General features: G+C 43.7%; 2 protein-coding genes across 3 annotated transcripts in view; both read right to left on the bottom strand.

Moving 5' to 3' along the window:
- Positions 1-119: 119 nt before the first annotated feature.
- On the bottom strand, positions 120-4528 carry LOC121306158. 2 transcript variants are annotated; one of them, XM_041237897.1, is made up of 3 exons: positions 4290-4528; positions 2523-2632; positions 120-1502 (listed from the first exon to the last, which is right to left on the bottom strand). In XM_041237897.1, exons 2-3 carry the CDS (start codon positions 2609-2611, stop codon positions 749-751), a joined length of 843 nt encoding a protein of 280 aa, XP_041093831.1. In that variant the 5' UTR covers positions 2612-2632; positions 4290-4528; the 3' UTR covers positions 120-748. The 2 variants fall into 2 exon arrangements, with proteins under 2 accessions (XP_041093831.1, XP_041093832.1); XM_041237898.1 differs by lacking the exon at positions 4290-4528 and having other exon boundaries at positions 2523-2780.
- A 7108-nt stretch (positions 4529-11636) lies between these two features.
- Positions 11637-21350, bottom strand: part of LOC121306090 (SUN domain-containing protein 2-like) — a 15369-nt gene continuing 5655 nt past the window's right edge. Inside the window, exons 3-13 of the mRNA XM_041237793.1 lie at positions 20836-20963; positions 19989-20228; positions 19571-19648; positions 19213-19256; positions 18766-18928; positions 17660-17893; positions 16828-16912; positions 15620-15735; positions 13962-14129; positions 13288-13380; positions 11637-11914 (exon numbers count right to left, since the gene is read on the bottom strand). Coding sequence (XP_041093727.1) covers positions 11801-11914; positions 13288-13380; positions 13962-14129; positions 15620-15735; positions 16828-16912; positions 17660-17893; positions 18766-18928; positions 19213-19256; positions 19571-19648; positions 19989-20228; positions 20836-20963 — 1463 coding nt within the window. The 3' untranslated portion in view covers positions 11637-11800. The remainder of the gene's footprint in view (positions 11915-13287; positions 13381-13961; positions 14130-15619; positions 15736-16827; positions 16913-17659; positions 17894-18765; positions 18929-19212; positions 19257-19570; positions 19649-19988; positions 20229-20835; positions 20964-21350) is intronic.

The raw sequence follows: 21350 nt of genomic DNA, 5'->3' as shown, positions 1-21350 counted from the left end.
CACATTGTATATTTATACTTTCCATTTTGAATAAACAAATACAAATACAACAAGCAAGTATAGTTCTATTTTTTTTCTGATTTTTATTTGTTAAAACTGTTATCCGAATGTGGGTTTCCATTGTTTCCATGGTAACATGTCCTGCTGTGTCCAGTGCCATCTCGCTGTCATAGTAACGGCTGTCGAATGTTACTCACAGTCTCGCTGTGCCTCTTTTTCAGTTCTGTGTGTAAATATGAGGATATTGGGATCTGTGTAGAGGCTGTTTTAAGGAATGTTTTAAGGACTGATATTTTAAGGACTGTAATTTTAAGGACTGTTATTTTATGGGTTGTTTTGTTAGACAGTTTATAAACATTCTCTTCTTCTTTGTTACATGAACTGCAAATTTGATTTAATCATTCGATAAACAGTCCTAAACAAAACAGTCTTAAAAAAAAAAAAAAAACCTTTCAGAGCCCATTGTAATTAATATTATAGTAATGGTCTTATAATAAAGTTTGATCAACAAATCCATTTCACCAAAAAAACAAGCAACTTGGAGGTATTGGAAATCTGTTTGTGTGAAAGCCTACAGGTGAAGCTTTGTCAACTGATAGACTGTATTACCCAGATACACCCCCTCACTGCAGTAATTCCCCACATCAGCTCAAATCCTGCAATCCCTAAGCCAGTCACCTCTTTACAGGGTGTGTATGATTCACCCTACACCTCACATAGTTGTGCCTTTACCAGGTGAGTTATTTATCTATTTAGTATCAGTGTGTGTGTGTGTATTTGCCTGTTCCTGCTGACCCTTTCCCAATGCATCACGCAGCTCTCTGTATGAATCCAGCTCGCTCCTCAATTCACTTACTCTCTGCAGTATCTTCATAGCAACCTCTTCTCTGCTTCCATTATAGAGAGAGGAGATATCAGAGACAGCCCGCGCTACGCTGGCTAAGCATTCTACATTCATGTCTGACTTTCCCATTTTGCCAGTTAGCAAACCCTTTGCTGTTTTTTTCAGAGCTGGGTTGTTCAATACCTTAACAACCTTGTTGCCAGGAATGAAACTGGCAGGTTTTAATTGCATGTCTTCCAGCACGCCTGCCTGGTCTGACGAACCTTTCTGCTCCGTTTTGCTGGCCTCCAAACATGCTTTAACGTGGGCTAGCTCTTCTGCATACCTCTGGAAGATTTTTCTCGCTTTCTTCTCGTCCAAGGCGCGGCGGGTTGTTTCTGTGATGCTAGCTATAGGCCCCCTGGGACCGCCTGCTTTCCTGACCACCACTGCTGCTGCTGTAAGTGCTGTGGAGGCACCCCCAGTGTAAGGAGAGAGGGCGAGCCCGGACATGGCAAGAGTCTTGCTCAGAGCACCGGCAGATCTGCCAATGGTCTTGGTCAAGGCAGTGCTCTGGTGTGTATCCATTATTCTGCCTGCAATGCTTTCCAGTTCCTGGAGGTAGCCCTGTAGCTTTCCCTCACGCTGGGAGAACAGCTCTGCGAAGGCATCGGCGCTCCTGTTCATCAGCGGACGGAAGAAAATGCAAAGGAGATGTAAACACTTTTTGTTATCGTTTGTTTTTTTTAAAGTTCTTGTTTTTCTACCCAGTTTGAAATTCCCTAATTCAAATGAAAGACAGTGAGCTGCCAAACAAATTGCCTCTTTCACCAGCCAAAAGCAACAAATACTCCAAGGTATTGAGCCCATCCAGCCCGGGTAGCGCAGTGCAGTTATAATGGGGTTCGGCTGCTATTGGTAGAATGCAGTCACAGTATGATAACTGTACCCCTCCCAAATGCTTCAATGGCAATGCAGACAGACAGACAGACAGACAGACAGCAGGACTATAATGGCAGAGGTTCTGTATTACACTGAGGAGCAACATTAGCACAAGTATAGGGCAGCTGCAATGGGGTGAGGCTGGAGAACGGGACCCCAGTGTGTTCTCTATACCCTCAATGAACTTCAATGAGAGACAGACAGACAGCGGCACTGCAATGGCTCTGTATTACACTACAATGGTAGCACAAGTATAGGGCAGCTGCAATGGGGTGAGGCTGGTAGAATGGGACCCCAGTGTGCTCACTATACCCTCAATGATCTTCAATGAGAGACAGGCAGACAGCGGCACTGCAATGGCTCTGTATTACACTACAATGGTAGCACAAGTATAGGGCAGCTGCAATGGGGTGAGGCTGGTAGAATGGGACCCCAGTGTGCTCACTACAGTCGGTGACACTTTATCAGGCTGCTTCGGTAGAAGTCAAAATATTCAGAATAAGCGACTGTCCCAATTAAAAGAGAGTAGAGTCTTTTGAGACGGTTTTAGCAAATAGAAAAATAATGAAATGAATACATCATTTAAAATGCAAGCCAAACTTTTTTAAAACTCCTAAACAAAACGAATCACTGTTTTTTTTTTAATTTTTTTTTTATTGCTGCACCAAATGAGAAAGAATGCCGTCCCATCTTAATCACAAGGTGAGGCACCTGTGATGCTGACATGCCAACTTTTCAGAAAGATGAAGAGATGTACCTGCTCTCCTCCTGCTGTTCTGTCTGCCCAGGTTTTCGCTTCAGGTCATCTGTTTCCATGTCAATTTCCATTTCATGTTTTTGGTCCATTATACTCGTCTGTTTGTGTATCTAAAATTATAAGAGCCAGGTAAGGATTACAGTTTATGGCGCCTTCTTTCTCAGACTACCATAATAGAAACAAGACAATGTATAAGAGCATAGTGGAAGCGTGGTAAAACATAAGTACGTATTGTAAAGCCCAGAGAGGTATAGCAGATATAGACACAAATATAGACACAGACACAGACACACACAGACACACACACATACATATATATATATATAGACATAGACGTAAAGAAACGATGATACAGAGGCAGAGAATGTGCCATTTTATAACACGAGATGCTAGCTTAGCTCCGAGGCACCCAAATGACATTGTAAAACTGTAAGCTGAGCAAAGAAGCGAAGGTCCTTGAGCACAAACCCGTTTCCCTTTCTCCCTGCAGGAGGGAAGTAACCAAAGAGAGAGAGAGAGGGGGGGGGGGGGAGGGGGGGGGGGGATCAGCAAACACATCAACCACTCAGTGTGTCTGGCAGCAAGCACATGACACTATAAGACAGAGGGAGAGAGAAGTACTGTGCAGAAGATAATGGTAAATCTAGCCAGTGTGGCACTGCAGTTTTAGGTCCAGTATCCAGTAAGAAGAGGATTATGTGACTGTCTGCTGCAGTAAATCACAGGTAAGTGAGCACTGCAAATGGACACCAGGCCTCTCTGTGCTTTACAGTGCCTCCTTAAGTTTTACCAGACCTATCTGTGCTTTACAATGCTTCCCTATGCTTTACCAGACCTCTCTGTGCTTTACAATGCTTCCCTATGCTTTACCAGACCTCTCTGTGCTTTACAATGCTTCCCTATGCTTTACCAGACCTCTCTGTGCTTTACAATGCTTCCCTATGCTTTACCAGACCTCTCTGTGCTTTACAATGCTTCCCTATGCTTTACCAGACCTCTCTGTGCTTTACAATGCTTCCCTATGCTTTACCAGACCTCTCTGTGCTTTACAATGCTATCACTATGCTTTATCACACTTTGTTATGCTTTTACCATGGGAAGCTTTATAATGGGAGTTTTTCACTTTTTTTTTTTTTTTAAATGCACATCCCCAAACATTGTCTGGTGTTTGCAATCTTTCTGAATGGTTCTTGTTGTCATTACTTTGTGCTGCTAGCATGTCATAATCGCTCAGCTCTCACAGTTTTTGTTCTTTGGTTTTTAAAAGCCACTATGAGGCAATACAGATTTCCTAGGGATTGTCTGTGTTAAGACGTTTTGACCTGGGTTCAGCAGCAACTCTTCCAATCTAGTGGAAGAATTCAAATCAATCTCCAGCGCATCTAGTGTGCAGTTACTGTGTGCTGCACAGCAAGACCAAAGGAAACTTAATAAACAAAAAAATAAAGGTTTGAGAGCTAAAAGTAAAATTATGCTAAGACTGTGACTACTTAAAATGCTTTCATTGTGGACACTGTTGGGGAGTAGCACGTTACATGTAATGCATTAATGTAATCTGATTACATCGTTCAGTAACTTGTAACTGTAATCTGATTACATTTTCCAGTATCTTTTAAACGTAATGGTTCTTTTTTTTCAGACAGGTAATGAAATGTGGGAACGGATTGCATTTTACGTGAAAAATAACACGGTTACTTTTATTTGCATTTAAAAAAAAAAGACTAATGCATAGTGTGGAAATCTTAAACAGTGCAAGTCAAACCTTACCTGTCACAGGAACGCCCTTTTCGTCTTGTTAGAAAATGATGTCGAAGGAGGGAACGATAGCTAGATCTTCAAAGAATATTTTGAGCTGCAGCCTGGCCAAACTGAAAAAAAAATGTGGTTACAATGTGGTTTGAGTTACTTGCAACTGTAACAGAATGCTCAGGAATGAACAACACAAGAAAGTGAGAGAGAAGAGAGGAGGACAAGGGGTTGGAGAGAGAGAGAGGGGGTTCTAGACAGGGCTGACGGTCTCTGTTGGACTAGACAGGGCTGAGGGCGGTCTGTACGCTCCTCTGAGGGGACAAGGGGTTGGAGAGAGAGAGAGGGGGTTCTAGACAGGGCTGAGGGCGGTCTGTATGCTCCTCTGGGGGGACAAGGGGTTGGAGAGAGAGAGAGGGGGTTCTAGACAGGGCTGAGGGCGGTCTGTACGCTCCTCTGGGGGGACAAGGGGTTGGAGAGAGAGAGAGGGGGTTCTAGACAGGGCTGAGGGCGGTCTGTACGCTCCTCTGGGGGGACAAGGGGTTGGAGAGAGAGAGAGGGGGTTCTAGACAGGGCTGAGGGCGGTCTGTACGCTCCTTTGGGTCCCTCACCCCTCTGCACCAGCTCCGAACTGGAGAGTTTATGTAACGTAACATCAAAGTCACATTCCGTATGTGCCCCCGGGCCCGGGCCTGCATCTGGGTATCGGGCAGCTAAACCAAGTCGTCCTTCTGGGCTCGAAAAGCAGTCTCGTCTATTGATTGGCTGTCAGCACACATTTATATAATATTGCTTTGAGAGCTCATTTACTGTACAATGCATCAGAAAATAAGCACCATTGTAATGCTAGTGTTACAGCTGATATAGAAAAAGAATGACCTTTCTGCCACCAGGTTAAATCAACATTGTTACAAAGCTGGGGCTAAACTTAACATTTCTGTATTTCAAGTTTACTGTTTTAGGACTGTTTTTATGGACTGCGTAGACAATTTCTATTGAAATCAATTTATTTTTAAATAAACCTTTAAGCGGATAAAAGAAGTAGTTTGAAGATGGAGAGCCCTGTTTGTAAAACTTTAAGAACTGTTTCAAAAAACTATTTTAAGGACTGTTTTTCTAAATCCCATTTTGATTTAAGTTCCTGACATCGTTTTTGAGAAGCTCAAAGCTCTAGAGCTCTGTTGAACCTATGAGAATTTTTATAAACAGTCCTTAAAGTGCAATAAATAGGACCTATTATAAATCTGGAGGTGAACATAGTCTCATTTGAAGTGTTTTTTAAAACCCCAAAACTAATGACTAAAGCTAAGGTTTACAATTTTAGAAAAGTAAACTATGAAGGTATGAAACAGAGACTAACAGAAGTAGATTGGAGTAAAATAGAGAAAACACCCACAGAAGAAGGATGGCTGTTCTTCAAAAATGTAGTACTAGAGGCGCAAAACAATTACATCCCTAAAGTAGACAAATCTAAATGTAAAACTAATGGCCAAAATGGTTTAATAGATCAATTAAAAAAAATATTCAGCGAAAAAAGACGCTTTACAGAGCATTAAAAAAGGACCAAAAAGAAAGTACGCAGAAAGAGTACACAGAACTGCAAATGCAAGTCAAAAAGGAAGTTAGAAAGGCCAAGAGAGAAATAGAAATGAACATTGCTAAGGGGGCTGAAACCAATTCCAAAATGTTTTTCCAATATTACAACAGCAAGCGAACATTCAAAGAGGAGATTAAATGTTTAAGAGATACAAATGGCAAAATCGTAGATGAAGAAAAAAATAGCAAATATATTAAATGATTACTTTTCACAAGTTTTTACAAAGGAAGATACTGACAACATGCCCCACATGTCATCCAGTTCCTATCCAGTTTTAAATAACTTTAGCATAACCGAGGCAGAAGTGTTAAAGGGACTAGGAGCTCTTAAAATAAACAAATCCCCTGGGCCGAATGAGATCCTCCCAGAAAGTTTTTGACAAAGTCCCGCACAAAAGATTAATTCTCAAACTGAATGCAGTTGGGATTCAAGGAAACACATGTACATGGATTAGGGAGTGGTTAACATGTAGAAAACAGAAAGTACTGATTAGAGGAGAAACCTCAGAATGGAGTGTGGTAACCAGCGGTGTACCACAGGGATCAGTATTAGGTCCTCTGCTATTCCTAATCTACATTAATGATTTAGATTCTGGTATAGTAAGCAAACTTGTTAAATTTGCAGACGACATAAAAGTAGGAGGAGTGGCAAACACTGTTGCAGCAGCAAAGGTCATTCAAAATGATCTAGACAAGATTCAGAACTGGGCAGACACATGGCAAATGACATTTAATAGAGAAAAGTGTAAGGTACTGCACGCAGGAAATAAAAATGTGCATTATAAATATCATATGGGAGATATTGAAATTGGAGAAGGAATCTATGAAAAAGACCTAGGAGTTTTTGTTGACTCAGAAATGTCTTCATCTAGACAATGTGGGGAAGCTATAAAAAAGGCTAACAAGATGCTCGGATACATTGTGAAAAGTGTTGAATTTAAATCAAGGGAAGTAATGTTAAAACTGTACAATGCACTAGTAAGACCTCATCTTGAATATTGTGTGCAGTTCTGGTCACCTCGCTATAAAAAAGATATTGCTGCTCTAGAAAGAGTGCAAAGAAGAGCGACCAGAATTATTCCGGGCTTAAAAGGCATGTCATATGCAGACAGGCTAAAAGAATTGAATCTGTTCAGTCTTGAACAAAGAAGACTACGCGGCGACCTAATTCAAGCATTCAAAATTCTAAAAGGTATTGAAGATACCAGATTAGACAAAGGGGCATTCAGAACAGAAAATAGGAGGCACTTTTTTACACAGAGAATCGTGAGGGTCTGGAATCAACTCCCCAGTAATGTTGTTAAAGCTGACACCCTGGGATCCTTCAAGAAGCTGCTTGATGAGATTCTGGGATCAATAAGCTACTAACAACCAAACGAGCAAGATGGGCCGAATGGCCTCCTCTTGTTTGTAAACTTTCATAAGGTATTGCTCCAAGGTATCCATTATCCAGTATCTCATAATAAAAACAAGCCAGCCACAGCCTTACATAGTAGTACGCCACTAAGGCTATTCTATATTAACAAATACCTCCCCCAGGATAATGCCAAGTGTATCATATTGTATGGACATATCTCTTAGGAAAGTTAATTAAGATAAGAAGGACTTCATAAGAAGCGCGTAAAGAGCATATTGTCAGAATATTAGTGCAATCCATAACCCAGGTAAATAATGACACCTCGGAATTTTTCTGCTTTATTAGAAAAGTAAACGAACAAGAATAATCTAACTGAAATATATATTAATCAAAATCCTCAAAATCATAAAGACAAACCTTACCCAGGATGGCACTAAATCAAAAAGAAACGTCTTACAGACTGTACTACACAAAATTAAGTATGAACACAGGATTTCACAGCTTTGAACTTTTTCCCAGTGCAGAAATCACACGGCACATCTCCAGGTCCAGCATAACTTTGAGCAGGAGGATGGAGACTGAACTGCTCTTTCCATACATTCTGAGATGCTGGCATTGTTTAGCACAAGCTCAGTATTATCAGAGAGGGTATGTACACAGTGGCGCTGGAACCATTTTTAAAGTGGGGGTGCTGAAAGCCGTTGAACAAAACTTTAACCCCTGTATATGATGGAAGCCGTGCAAAGCCAGGGGGCGCTACCGCACCCCCAGCACCCCTAGTTCCAGCGCCCCTGTATGTACGCTACTGCCATGCTGTACTTATTTATTACAGTGCTGATTTTATGAGCGATGAAACTATTGTATACAGAACAGACACTCAGAGACACAGGGTTAATGACGTATCTTTTTAATGAAGCTCCGCTTTCATGGCTTATTTGCAAAGCAGTTTTGAGAGAAACAGTGAAAAGGGCAGCAACTCTGAGATCAGGCTCCTCAATGAACACTAATTTGAAAACAAAGTTACAAAACTATAACATAATAATTATGTGTATGAAATAACATTAACCAGTAATGTACAGCAGTGCAAATAAAAAAAAAAAAACAACGATTTTATACAACAGAGGCCTAATTTTCAAACCTTAGAAAGTGTACTGATGTTTATTTATTTATTTTTTTTACAGAAATATTGTCAAGGCTTTCAAACAGTGTTCCCGCTCATCAGCAGAGCATCATTCTCTCAAGTCCCTTCTTGTTTTGCTGTTGCTCGTTTCGTTTCCCCACCCTTCTTTATTTCCACTCTCTTTGACTCAGGTGAAGCTCACTGATCCTGCAGCCCCCACACTGGTTTCCTCTCCCCCGTTCACTTCCTTCCTTCCTGCGTTACAGGTAATAGGACCCCACCTCCTGACCCCCTTCATCAAAGAGACTTTGTTTTGATAAGATTACTGTTCATTTTGAAAATTTATAACGGACCCGTCTTGTTACTAAAATACCAGACCTCAAATAAGCCCAGCGCAATTGTCACATGACCGGTGCAGTGAAGACTCCATTTGGTATTTGATCTGCTTGTAAAACAGAAGTCTCCCAATACACTCAGTATTCCTTGAAGTTATCACACAATTAACCAACCATTAACACAAAGCAAACCACATCTGTTATAATTATAGCTAGATGTTCACGATCAATAAACTAATACAGTGTTCATTAAAATAAAGTGTGACTGGACTTTCTCACAGCCCCTAAACCCTGTCTCACAGTTTGCAAGTCCAAACTGTAACGCAGCACGTGGTGTTCAAATATTTTACACAGAGTTTAATTAAACACATCACGATGGACAGAGCAGGACTGCTTGTCAATCTTCTGTTATAATCAACAGAAATCCAATCTTTCAAAAAGAACATTCTTAATAAAACAGAGAGGTAACCCAGAAGACGAGGCACCAAGCTGTCTCTATCACAACCCCGCTCTGGCAGCGTGCGACAATGATAATCTGATTTTAAAGGGCCCATAAGGGCCTTTTTATTTCATTGTGTTACGTGTTCCCATGTGTTGCTACAACTGTTTACATAAGGTGTGTGTGTTGTTTTATTTGATCTTTTAACATTTTGACCAAATGTAGTTCTGAGAGATCCATGCAGGTACATGGGAAGCCATCTTGAGGCAGGGAATGCAATTTAAAAGTTTAAAAAAAGTGGTCAAACTGTAAATAAATAAATAAATAAATTAACAATACACACAGCTTCCGCAAACAGTTGCAGCAACACATGGGAACATGTAACACAATAAAATAAAAAAGATCCTTATGTGTCCTTTAAATGTTTTAACAAATAACACATTTACCGTGGGGGAAAAAAAATAAATAAAAAAACAGCCTTTAGTTTTTTGCTTGAGGGTAAGAAGTGGCAAACTCGACAGACATAAATGAAACAGCAAGCGAGGTGGACTCTGCAAGCAGTGGAGGAAATTAAACATTCTCCCAGTCTGTACCAAACACAGCCCAGTCACTCTCTCAGGGAGGCGGAAGTAAAAAGGTTTTTTGGATGAAAGGAGCGGAGAGACACACAGCAGGAATACCTGCTACCTAACTAGGACAGAGAAGATCCCTTGTGAACATGAGAGAAAGCCTTATGAAAGCGTCCCACAGTAAAAAGCACAGCAAAGTGTAATAAAGCACAATGAAAGCTAAAGCATAGGGAAGCATTGTAAAGCAGAGAGGTCTGGTAAAGCACAGGGAAGCATTGTAAAGCACAGAGAGGTCTGGTAAAGCATAGGGAAGCATTGTAAAGCACAGAGAGGTCTGGTAAAGCACAGGGAAGCATTGTAAAGCACAGAGAGGTCCAAAGCAGGGAAGCATTGTAAAGCACAGAGAGGTCTGGTAAAGCATAGGGAAGCATTGTATAGCACAGAGAGGTCTGGTAAAACATAGGGAAGCATTGTAAAGCACAGAGAGGTCTGGTAAAGCACAGGGAAGCATTGTAAAGCACAGAGCGGTCTGGTAAAGCATAGGGAAGCATTGTAAAGCACAGAGAGGTATGGTAAAGCATGGGGAAGCATTGTAAAGCATATGAAAGCACTGTAAAGCACAGAGAAGTATAGTAAAGCATAGGGAAGTATTGTAAAGTGCAGAGAAGTCTGGCAAAGCATATTAATAGATATGACACACCAGGTTAATCCATGGTAAGTGCACAGTATAGCCATGGGTAAAGCACTGGAAAACTGCACAAATACCCTGGTAAGCATGTATAAGGGGAGCAGTGGGGACACAGATGTCCTTATGAGCTCTAGCCCTACACCCAAACTATTTGTATTCTCCCTTAAACAAGAAAGGAGGGCAGACGCATTAATACTGTTCACTTCATAGGGCTGTGCTTTTGACCTATCTACCCAAACATTCATTATAGTAAATACTGCAGATTCATTCACAATACAAAGGCAGGGAAATCTAGTCCTACATTCCCTGGATGTTTGCAAAGTATTAACAATACAAAGATGCATTAAACGTACCTATATACACACTGTAGTCTTCACTGCAGCATGGTAGTTTGGACCAATCACATGGTCTAGCTAATTAAACAATTCCAAACATCATAGCGGGCTTCAGCACAGCTTCATTTAAACAATATTTACATAGGATTCTCAGCTTGCCAGTGGACAGCGAAACTGCCCCCGCCCCTTGGATTCCTTTTTTGCTGTTCTTAACCAACCAGCTGCTTCTTCCAATGACGGACATGCTTTTCCAGCCAGTGGCGTGCTTTGATCCCAGGGGAACTCGAGTGGAACAGAATACCTGAAAGGCTTGCAGAACATTGCATTGATAAATGTTTTGCTACAACATGTGTCCCTTTGGAAAGTGCCCATTGCACACCCACATAGAGAATGGAGGCAAAGGGCAGGTAAGATCCATGGAATTGAGCTCTGGCTCATTCAAACACTATAAGGTAGTCGTACAAAAATGAATAACACCCCAAAGACAGGACATCTATCACTAAAATACAAGAGCTTGATACAAAAGATGTGTGCTGAAATAACAGCTTCTGGGGCAGCCGTGCTGCTCAACCCATTCCTGTCTCCCAAGTCCTACGTGGTGGCGGACAGCCGGTACAGTGCAATTCCCTTAGGGTACAGCAGGTGGCGAGCACAGTATGACGCATTAATGAAAAATCTGACTTTGAATGAAAACCAGTTCCCTCAACTGCCCTTCAACAGCAATACCAAGCAGCCTGCAGATTCCCGTAGAGCAGACCTTCAAACAACCATTATTCGTTAAAAGGAATGCATGCAGAACTAGTTCTGATAGGGTTTCTATAGCAGCTGCTTTGAACATTCTCAAGCCAGTTTAAAGTATCTGAAAATAATATTAAAAAAAAAAAAAGCATTTCAAAATCGAAGCTCAGTAGCAAAAAAAGTGCAAGAAGTACGGTTTGTTGTTTAATTTTATTTCTCGGAAGTCTCTCTCGTTTTGTGGCTTTCGATCCGGCAGCATTTGCAAAGCCTCGAAAGATGCATGTGGTTTTTTTGTTCTGTTTTGTCATTCCGGCTGTCTGGTGTTGTAACGGTTGTCTCCGGGTTCGGGGCGGGGCTACTTCACTGGCTCCCCGTGCACTCTAAACCGATAGACGCAGGTGTATTCAGGGTGTCCCCAGTTACTCAGAACTCGAAACTCTACCAGTCCGTATGAACCCATCTGATCAGCCTGCAAGGGGAGAGAGACAGCCTTAGAGAAGTGTCCCATAGCAAGATGTAACAAAGCACAGTGACAGCTAAAGCATAGGCAAGCATTGTAAAGCACAGAGAGGTCGGGTAAAGCATAGGGGAGCATTGTAAAGCACAGAGAGGTCTGGTAAAGCATAGGCAAGCATTGTAAAGCACAGAGAGGTCGGGTAAAGCATAGGGGAGCATTGTAAAGCACAGAGAGGTCTGGTAAAGCACAGGGAAGCATTGTAAAGCACAGAAAGGTCTGGTAAAGCATAGTAAAAAGCATAGCAAATGCACAGATAACCATAGGGAACAAATAGTAGCTAACATGTTACAACAAACATGCATTTTCATTTTAAAACATGATGTCTGGTACTGTGTTTGGTTAAAGAAAGTTCTCGGTTTCTATGCCCTGTTCTCACTTCAGCAGTGTCTCCTATGGCCAAAGCACATTAACAACAAACCACTTCACAGTGCTTCAGCGCTGCTGCACTGAGAGACACTGCACAATGAGCAGGGCTATCTGTTAAACAGAAGGCTGGGGCAATGCCTAACCCTTCACTGTATCATTCCCCACAAAAGCCGATGCATCGATTCATCAATGATATTCATCAATGTTCTACAACGCTGATTCTTACGTTGTGAACGGGGGTTTTTCAAAAGAAAACGTTTCATGGTAAGCTTCTCTTTATGTCTATTTCTACTGTCATTATTTATACTGGTACTGTTTTGCATGTTAACGTCCCTAATCTGAAGTAATTGCACTTGACAGTAATGTAACTATGCTGATGCACTATGTAAAAACGCAGACGGTTTGGTTGAAAACGCAGATTTTAAGATGGTACGCTTTTTACAAATGCACACTTGCAAAGGCTGGCGCGACCTCTGCACTTCTAAATGGTCAGGAAAATTATTTGTTTTACTGGTGTGCCCCAAACGTCACTCTCTTTACTTTTCTTTCTTCTTGCCGTCTTACTTCAGAAAGCAACTGTCAAACATCGAAAGGTTGTCAAACATCCTGCACAGCTCCAACCCTATCAGTAACACTTGCAGGGGGGCGGGGCAGGGGGGAGAAGGGGAGCTCAATCACTTGCAGATTCAGTGAGTCAGACCCGAGGGGAGCACAGAAGCTCTGCGCTTAATGCAAAAAATAATGTACGATTCCAAATTTAATAATAAAAGCTTTTCTTTGCTTAAACCCTTTACACAAAAACTATGCACAGGCTTGCCTACTGGTAGTTGTCAAACGATATGATGCATTGATAAATCGATGCATCGTCTCAGCCTTCGTTAAATGTGATTAGTTGAGCAACATATAGACAAGACAGGGATTGCTGTGTATTGTGTTCTCTGTACCGACCCAGTCCTCACCTTTAGCTGGTAGGTCTGAAGAGGGTCTCCATCCTGATTGTAAGTAAAGCGTCCCAAAAGAGTGCCCTCTTCTTGAGAGTCACTGTCTAACCCCTGAGAAGAACATATATTCATTACACATTTACCAACACTGTTTCCTTTCCTCCCAGTCCCACCTTGGCTCCACTAGAGCCACACTGCTTCCCTCCCAGTCACCCCTCAGCTCCACTAGAGCCACATTGCTTCCCTCCCAGTCCCTCCTCAGCTCCACTAGAGCCAAACTGCTTCCCTCCCAGTCCCTCCTCAGCTCCACTAGAGCCACACTGCTTCCACTGCTTCCCTCCCTCCCTAGAGCCACACTGCCTCAGCTCCACTGGAGCCAAACTGCTTCCCTCCCAGTCCCTCCTCAGCTCCGCTAGAGCCACACTGCTTCCCTCCCAGTCCCTCCTCAGCTCCACTAGAGCCACACTGCTTCCCTCCCAGTCCCTCCTCAGCTCCACTAGAGCCACACTGCTTCCCTCCCTCCCAGTCCCTCCTCAGCTCCGCTAGAGCCACACTGCTTCCCTCCCTCCCACGCTCCACTAGAGCCACATTGCTTTCCTCCCTCCCTCCCAGTCCCAGTCAAACTGTCCTCTATACCATAACTATGACACTTGAGGTGTGGTCCGTTCTGTAGGGATCTGGTGAATACGTACATAGACTGCAAAGTCACGGGGTGCGCTGTCGATCTTGCCCATGGGAGAGATGGATTTGGGGATGTGTTCTAGAGTCACAGCAGTGGGGCGAATGCGAGAGGCCAGTTCAATCACCACGAAGCCATGAGACCCCCGAAACGCCCAGCAGTTACCAGGGAGCACATCTGGCTGAGGAGAGAGAAAGAGAGATTGGGGGATTGGGGGATTGAGAGATTGTGTCACCCTTTTTTCATTCCCAAATGATGTTGTTTTTATGAGAACCACAATCCATAAAAAGCAAGTCAGCGAGTTTAGTTGAAATACACAGTAGAGGTGAAATAAAGCCACGTCTCCTATTGCATAGCTGGGTCATCCACTCCAGGTTTTAGTAAGAGTCGGATTAGCCCCATGGTATAGGTAACAAGCTCCGGGGCCGAGTCTTATTAAACTCCTAGTAAAACCAGGAATGGATCAAACTGCTATGCAACAGGGGTCTTATTTCCATCCCTGCAGGAACCTACATCGAAGCTCTAGTAACGTATATCCCCATGATTCCTGTAAATACAAAATGATCGGTTATTTTTTTCATCACTATCATCCTAAACTTTAAAAGTATACGTGTCCACATTCCCCCAGATTCTGATATTCTCTAAAGCTAACAACGGTCTAGTTGCAACACAGTTGAAAGCACTATACTTTCACAGAACAGGGACACAGCAGCACACGTCACAGCACAGGGACACAGCAGCACACGTCACAGCACAGGGACACAGCAGTACACGTCACAGCACAGGGACAAAGCAGCACACGTCACAGCATAGGGACTGCTAGACTAGCAGCTAGACCGCTCCTACTTTACTTACATACATATTTTCAGAGACTGAGAAACTACAGAGATTATCACGCGCTGCTGAGTGTTTGACTTTCTTAATCTTGGGGACTTCACTGTTATTTAAACATTGGCAGTATTCTAGTTTCATAGAAACTAGACCACAACAACGACCCAGCAACCAACCAACTGCTTTCCCTAATGATTGACATGCTTGGCAGCCAGTGAGATGCTTCATCAATTCTCAACTTCGATGGGATCCAAAAGATTTTCTTAAATAGAAGTTTCTACGGTAATTTCCATTTGGGGTAACTGTATTGTGAACCCTATTGACATGCCTCAATGGTAAGGAGTCACGGTCATGTATGTCAAAGTACATACCGTGTAGATTTCAGTACATTCATAACTGTACATGTAGTGTACGTGAGTTCAACGCAACACTTTCTGAATGCAAAATCGTTTGGACTTAAAAGGGGACGACCAACACTGAATTTCCCATGTTTTGTGGACAAACGTTCCGGAACGAAATGTATGCAGGCCGTGCTAAAAATAGACGTTCATTTTTTCTGCACCCTCCCCCCCAGTTGCCAACGAAACGGGATTACTAACTGATTGAACCGTCGGTGAGATGCTTCATACGAAGAGTAGAACTGGACCTTACTGGACTGGCGATAAAGTGAAGCAGTAACAGACTTCCTGGAAAGCAAGGCAAGCAAACAGATAACTGCACTTTTGATGGCTGTGTCGTTAATGGAAGCACAGGACAGGTAAGATTCATGGAACTCTTTTGTTGGCTCTAGTACTGCGTGTACAGCGGAGGTCTGTGTCTCTGCTCTCTCCTGTCTCTTACCTGTATCACCACGCGCGGAGACTGGGAGTGATACCACAGAGGGACGCCAAACAGACTGAGCAGAGCGGTCTTTGTCTCATAGGTTTCCGAGCAGCGTGTGCTGATCACACTGGCACCTGCGCCCCACACAAAACAACATAGGAGAGGATTAACAGTCTTCCAGAACTTCAACACTCTCAGTCAGAGCAGGAAGGAAAACTAGAAGAAACTGAGTCAAGCAGACCAGCGTTTGGGCTCTGGTGCCTTCAACAGTGTCACTGAAACTAAACCGAGTCAAGCAGACAAGCATTTGGCCTCTAGTGCCTTCACTGACTTAGGTTCTTACACTTCTACCTTTGTTTTTTAACAATGCAAGGAGAGGACAGTACAGTGCTATATCTATCATTGTTCACCAGGTATGTTCAAGCCAGCGATGGCAAGTTTGAAGGAACGTTATTTTCCAAAGATTTTTAATTTTTAATGTTCTTAACTCTCGTCAGCACTAGTAACTATCATTTAAACCGCTCTGACATGTCGATCAAACCGTCAGTGTAATCCAGCTCAGTGCTAACAGAGGATGGAAATAACTCCCTGTAGCAGGGCGGTAGGAAAGCCCTGCTGTTTAATGTGTTTTGTTTATTATTAGCACAGGGTCTCAATTTGCCACAATGTTACTGTTTGTTTGCAAGTACTTGTAGCTCCCAGGACTGTATCCTGTTGTCTGTGGAGGTAAGATACACATTTATGTCTAGTAAATGTCTACATACCCCTGAAGAAGACGCTTTGAACGGGGAGCTTAAAGAAACAGGTGTTATTTACAAAGCAGAGGCGTTACAAATAGACGGTACCGATACTATATGTAAGTTTGATACTTCGCTCCATTTCTGATGGCAAAATCAAATCTTAATTCACGCAGAACGAGCACCTTGAAGCAGGAAACACAGAGTGACACACAATGACTGGCTTGCTTTTGATTTAAACTCTTCCGCCTCTGTGGGTCTGATAGGACGCCGCGGTTTCATTTCGTAATTTTTTATTTTCTGTTCCGTACCGCATCTTGGGTCGTTTTAAGTGTAACGAGTCAGGATGGTAACAATGAAAAGAAAAAAGCAATTTAAACAGTTTACGTGGGGAGGTGGAACGCTGTATTGTTCAGGACCCCGCTAGCTACTCTTTCGCCTCCCTGTATCAGAGCTGTCTCTGGCAGTGTAACACTGAGCAGCTCTTACCTGCTGACTCCAAGGCGTAGTCCACCAGTCCGATCCCATCAGCTCTGTACAGATTAATAGCACGCTGCACTATCCTGTGCACAGCCTGCAGACACACACACAGAGAGACCAGGACAGGCGTTACACACCGCTAGCAGCTCCTTTTGTGATCTAATCAACAACGGTAGTCACAGCTGACAGTTATGGGTTCAGTATTTAATTCAAAGAGCAAGTTGCTCCAAATTGCATCATTTTCATATTTTCTTTCTGTCTCCTCACTTTATGACTTCTGCAATTATTCAGAGTGGTTCTTAATTACATGAATAACTACTGTGCTGTTTTTTTTTTTATATAGTTTGTTTAAGGTGTTCTAAAGGGTCAAGTTCAATATCAGTTTCTCTTTTACCAGAGATAAACTGTGTGTTCTGTGGAACACGTCCCCTGTGCCACGGCAGATCTGTGGTACCTCGAGGCAAGGCACAGTATACCACAGCCGTCATGCAGTGCAGCATGAAGTGTAAAAGCAATACTTTCTTTTTCCATCAGGGTGCGCCAGAGAGCTTTAGGCATTGGATGGGGTGCACACCATTTCTCCTGAACAAGACGGTTTCTGATCAGCATTTGTTTAATGCTCCCCTCCCTCTTATGGGTACTGTATTAAACGCTGCCTTCTGTATTTTCAAAATGAATAGGCTGATCGACAACGAGACCTTGTATTAAAGGTTATATCAACCAGCGTGTCTTTGTAGTAGTTCACAGTAGCAGAGGCTTCTTATTGCAATGTTGCAGGTGAGAGTATGAAGTGATTATGAGGTCCCTGGTGTCTCTCCCTGGTCTGGCTAGTCAGTCTCACCTGCTCTGTGACTCCGCCCACGCCAGCCAGGTGCAAGGTGTCTCCGACGGACTGCGCCATTCCGATGGTGTCCGACTCTCTGTGCGCTCTCTCCTCAGAGAGCCTCTCCAGGATCCTGCTCTCCAGCTCCTGCAGCGCCCCCTGCAGCTCCTCCCGCTCCACCAGCTGTGCAGCAGCACCCCCCTCTGTCTCGGAGAGGTACTGCTTCAGCCACTGCCCAACCTCCAACTGCACCTGAGAGAGAGAGTGAAGGGGAGGCAGTCGGATCATGAAAATAACGTCAGTGTTTCCATCTCTAACTGGGACTGACTTGAAAGTGGTTTGAAACCAGACTCATTTCCATTTCAAATCCTGCCCATCCGTCAGTCCCAATTGGGATTGCGGGCTGGCAGAACTCGATCTCTCCACAGTGATTGTGGAAGTTACCCAGTGAGCTTCCAGCATGAAACATGCAAGCGAAGTCAGGTTTTTAACATCAGACTACAGAAGAAAAAAGTAGGCAGAACATAATGAGAAGACTGTACTGGCAAGGAAATATTGGAGGAGGATTTATAAAGAGCAGTCACACAAAGATGAGATGCACACGGGCAAACCTTTTACATTTTGTATAATATCTGGGTTGTAGAAGGAACCTGCTTGACATTGGAAGGCAATGAGGCTGAGTTTTACAGCCTGGTTTCACGGTGCTGATGAAGACGTGATGCATCCAGGTGACTGCGTGTAATGTGTCTGGGTGCAGACTGGACTGTGGACTGCAGATGGAAGAGTCTGGAGCCCCAGTTTGATGCTGGGATCGAGACGAGTCTGCTTTGTTAAACTATTTTATTAAATTAGTCGTTTAGTAGACTTTTATCCAAATACACAGAGACTAGGGGGTAAACTATGCATCACAATTGCTGCTGTAGAGTCACTCGCAATAGACCTAATTTGTGTCTCATTCGAAGGACGGAGCATAAGTCTTGCTCAGGGTCACATGCAGTGAGTCGGTCGCTGAGATGGGATTGAAGCAGGAACCTCCTGGTAACAAGACCCCTTTCTCTAACCGCTTGACCAACAAGCCTCCTGCTTTCATGGTGCTTTTAACGCTGCCCAGTTCAGTTGAGTACCTGAGTCTTCATGGTGTGCAGAGTGGCGGGCAGTCTCTCCAGCTCCCTCTGCATGGTGCTCTGGGCGCTGGTCAGTCCGGTCACTTCGCTGCGCAGTGCGCGGAGCTGCTGTTCCAGGCCGGACAGCTCAGAGAGCAGCCTGGTGTGATCTTCAGACAGGCGGCTGGGCAAGGAGAGCAGGAAGCAGGTTATCAAAGAGTCTGTACAGAAGCCAAGTGCTTTCAGCAATCAAACTGTCCTGCTACAGTTATCAGGAACCACTGCAGTACTTGAAAGATTGAAGCCCTGCCCTTCCATCCAGTGTGCGAGTCTCAAAACAGGTATTTCCATTTTAAAATTACATATGGTAGTACATAAGTTCTTAGTTTGTTCCAAGAAATCTGTTACACCTACACTTCCTATATCATTCATATACATACACACATACATACACCCTCACATACGTACCCTTGGAATCCAGATTTCATCTCAGACACCTCGGTTTGAACTCTCTGAGGAGAAAAAGATTAAAAAGAATCTCAGCACCCTTTAAAGAGCTGCTGTGTTCTGTTCCATTGTTTATAAAACCCTTAGAGTCGCATATCCAAAAGCAGTCTATAATCCCTCTAACTATCAGCAGTGAATTGCCCCATGACGTTAGGCCCCTGTTCAGTTAAACTTGCTGGTCCTTCTTTAATAGCGGTATACAGATAATCTAGTGGAGAACAGAAAATGTGTTTTCAGGACACTGTAACCCTCTTCCTGTCACTTTTCCACCCCTCAGGGCAGTGATTTCCCCCAGTGCTGCGCTCCTGTTTCTGAATACCTCTGATTTGTGATGAAGCTGCTCCAGCTCTTTCCTCCACTTCTCCTCCCCGTCCTGCAGTAAAAGTTTAATCTCCTCCTGTGGAAACAAATAGAGGGTTTCGTTACATTGCACTCCCTGCCTCTCCTCCTGTCTCCTCTCAAGCTTTTCCCTGGTCTTTCTCCTTTTCGCTGTCTGCCACTCCCCCCTCATTTATGGGCGCCTTCTATCCAGCTCTCTCCCGTCTCCTACCTTTGGCCCCTTCCTTCTCATTTTCCTCCTTCTCTCTATCACCTTTCCTCTCCCACCTTCAGTCCCTCCGTCCTCTCTCCCTGTCCATGTCCCTCTCTCTCACACACACCTTGATCTCCTCTCCCTCTCACCTTCACCCCCTCCCACCTCTCTCTCACCTTGACTACCTCTCCTGCACCTCTCTCACCTTGACTCTCTCCCTCTCCTCCTCTTGGACTCTGCCCTGTCTCTCTCCGATGGCGGTGTGGATGAGTTTTGTCACCCCCTCGCTGGTCAGGGCTCTCTCCCTCTGCTTGCTGCGCTCCTCCTTCTCTCTCTCCAGCTCCCTCTCCATGCTGTCCACCTTCTCCAGCGCTGACTCTCGGAGAGAACTCAGGGTGAACAGCTGCCTCTCCACCGCAGCCAGCCGGGTCAGTAGCGCCGAGTCCTGGATCAGAGAGACACAGAGACACAGGTATTCAAAATGTAATCCGCTAGCGGCTCAATCACACAGAGGCACACAGAGAGACACACAGAGACAAAGAGACACACAGAGAGAGACACAGGCAGTGAAAATGCAATCTGCTAGCAGCTCACTCACAGAGACACGGGCTGTCAAAATGCAATCAGCTAGCGTCTCAATCACAGAGACATGCAGAGAGACACGGACACACACACAGAGAGATACACAGAGAGATACAGACACACACACACACAGACAGAGAGATACAGAGTCACAGGCACAGAGACAGGAGGCTTACAAAGTACCAGTTCAATCTACAGAGAAACGCACACTTATGATATTTGTAAAGATTGTGTGTACCAGAGGGTGATTTTTTCTTCATTTATTGCTTTGAAAGAAATACTATTAAAAATAATATGCATTTAATGCCTTCTTCACACTGCTGTTATGAGGCTGGTAGGGTTGAAAGGTCACCTCGTCAGTTTTCCACCCTGCAGTGTGAGTGTTGGGAGTGGTGAAAGGTCACCTCATCAGCAATGAGATGAGAAGTGTGCCAGTGCAATGCCAGTGTTGGAAGTGCTACCTGTTTTACCTGTTTGGATGCCGGTGCTCTGCTATCCTGAGGCACCACTGCTTTGGACTCTTCAACTATCTTCCAAACCGGGTCTGGTGCCACTGTGTCAGACTGGATCCACACCAGAGGGTACAAGAACCAGAGCACTAGAGCACAGAGAAAGCACAGGAAGAGAAGGGTCGGCTTAAAGCACTCTGTAAGAACTGAGTTTAAAATCCATTCTCCTACCTCATATTAGCACTAGCAACATTACATTTTTTCCTCTAAAAAAGTGCTAACCAATCCATTCTTTCACCTCTTTATTAGCTTTATTAAATTAACTATTGCTTTTAATGAAATACTTTAACACTATCCTGCATTGGGTAAACACACAGACCAACAGCCCTGATGTTTTCACCCCAGTGTTCAAACTAGAACACTCGTGCTACTTGAAATCAATAGAGGGGGTCAATACCACTGGGCTCCACTGTATGTTATTGTATCTATTTTATAATGAGCTTACCCAGCGCTGAGTACCACTGTCAGGGGGCTTA

This window comes from Polyodon spathula, chromosome 46 (genome assembly GCF_017654505.1).
Source record: "Polyodon spathula isolate WHYD16114869_AA chromosome 46, ASM1765450v1, whole genome shotgun sequence".
In the NCBI taxonomy this organism is placed as follows: domain Eukaryota; kingdom Metazoa; phylum Chordata; class Actinopteri; order Acipenseriformes; family Polyodontidae; genus Polyodon; species Polyodon spathula.
Note: the sequence above shows the minus strand (reverse complement) of the source record. Positions and strands in the feature narration are given on the sequence as shown.

Coding starts and splice junctions, on each gene's coding strand:
- LOC121306158 (XM_041237897.1), bottom strand. CDS start 2,611: ATGGACCAAAAACATGAAATGGAAATTGACATGGAAACAGATGACCTG. Junction 1,503..2,522: donor GAACAGCAGGAGGAGAGCAG/GTACATCTCTTC, acceptor GCTGATGAACAG/GAGCGCCGATGCCTTCGCAG.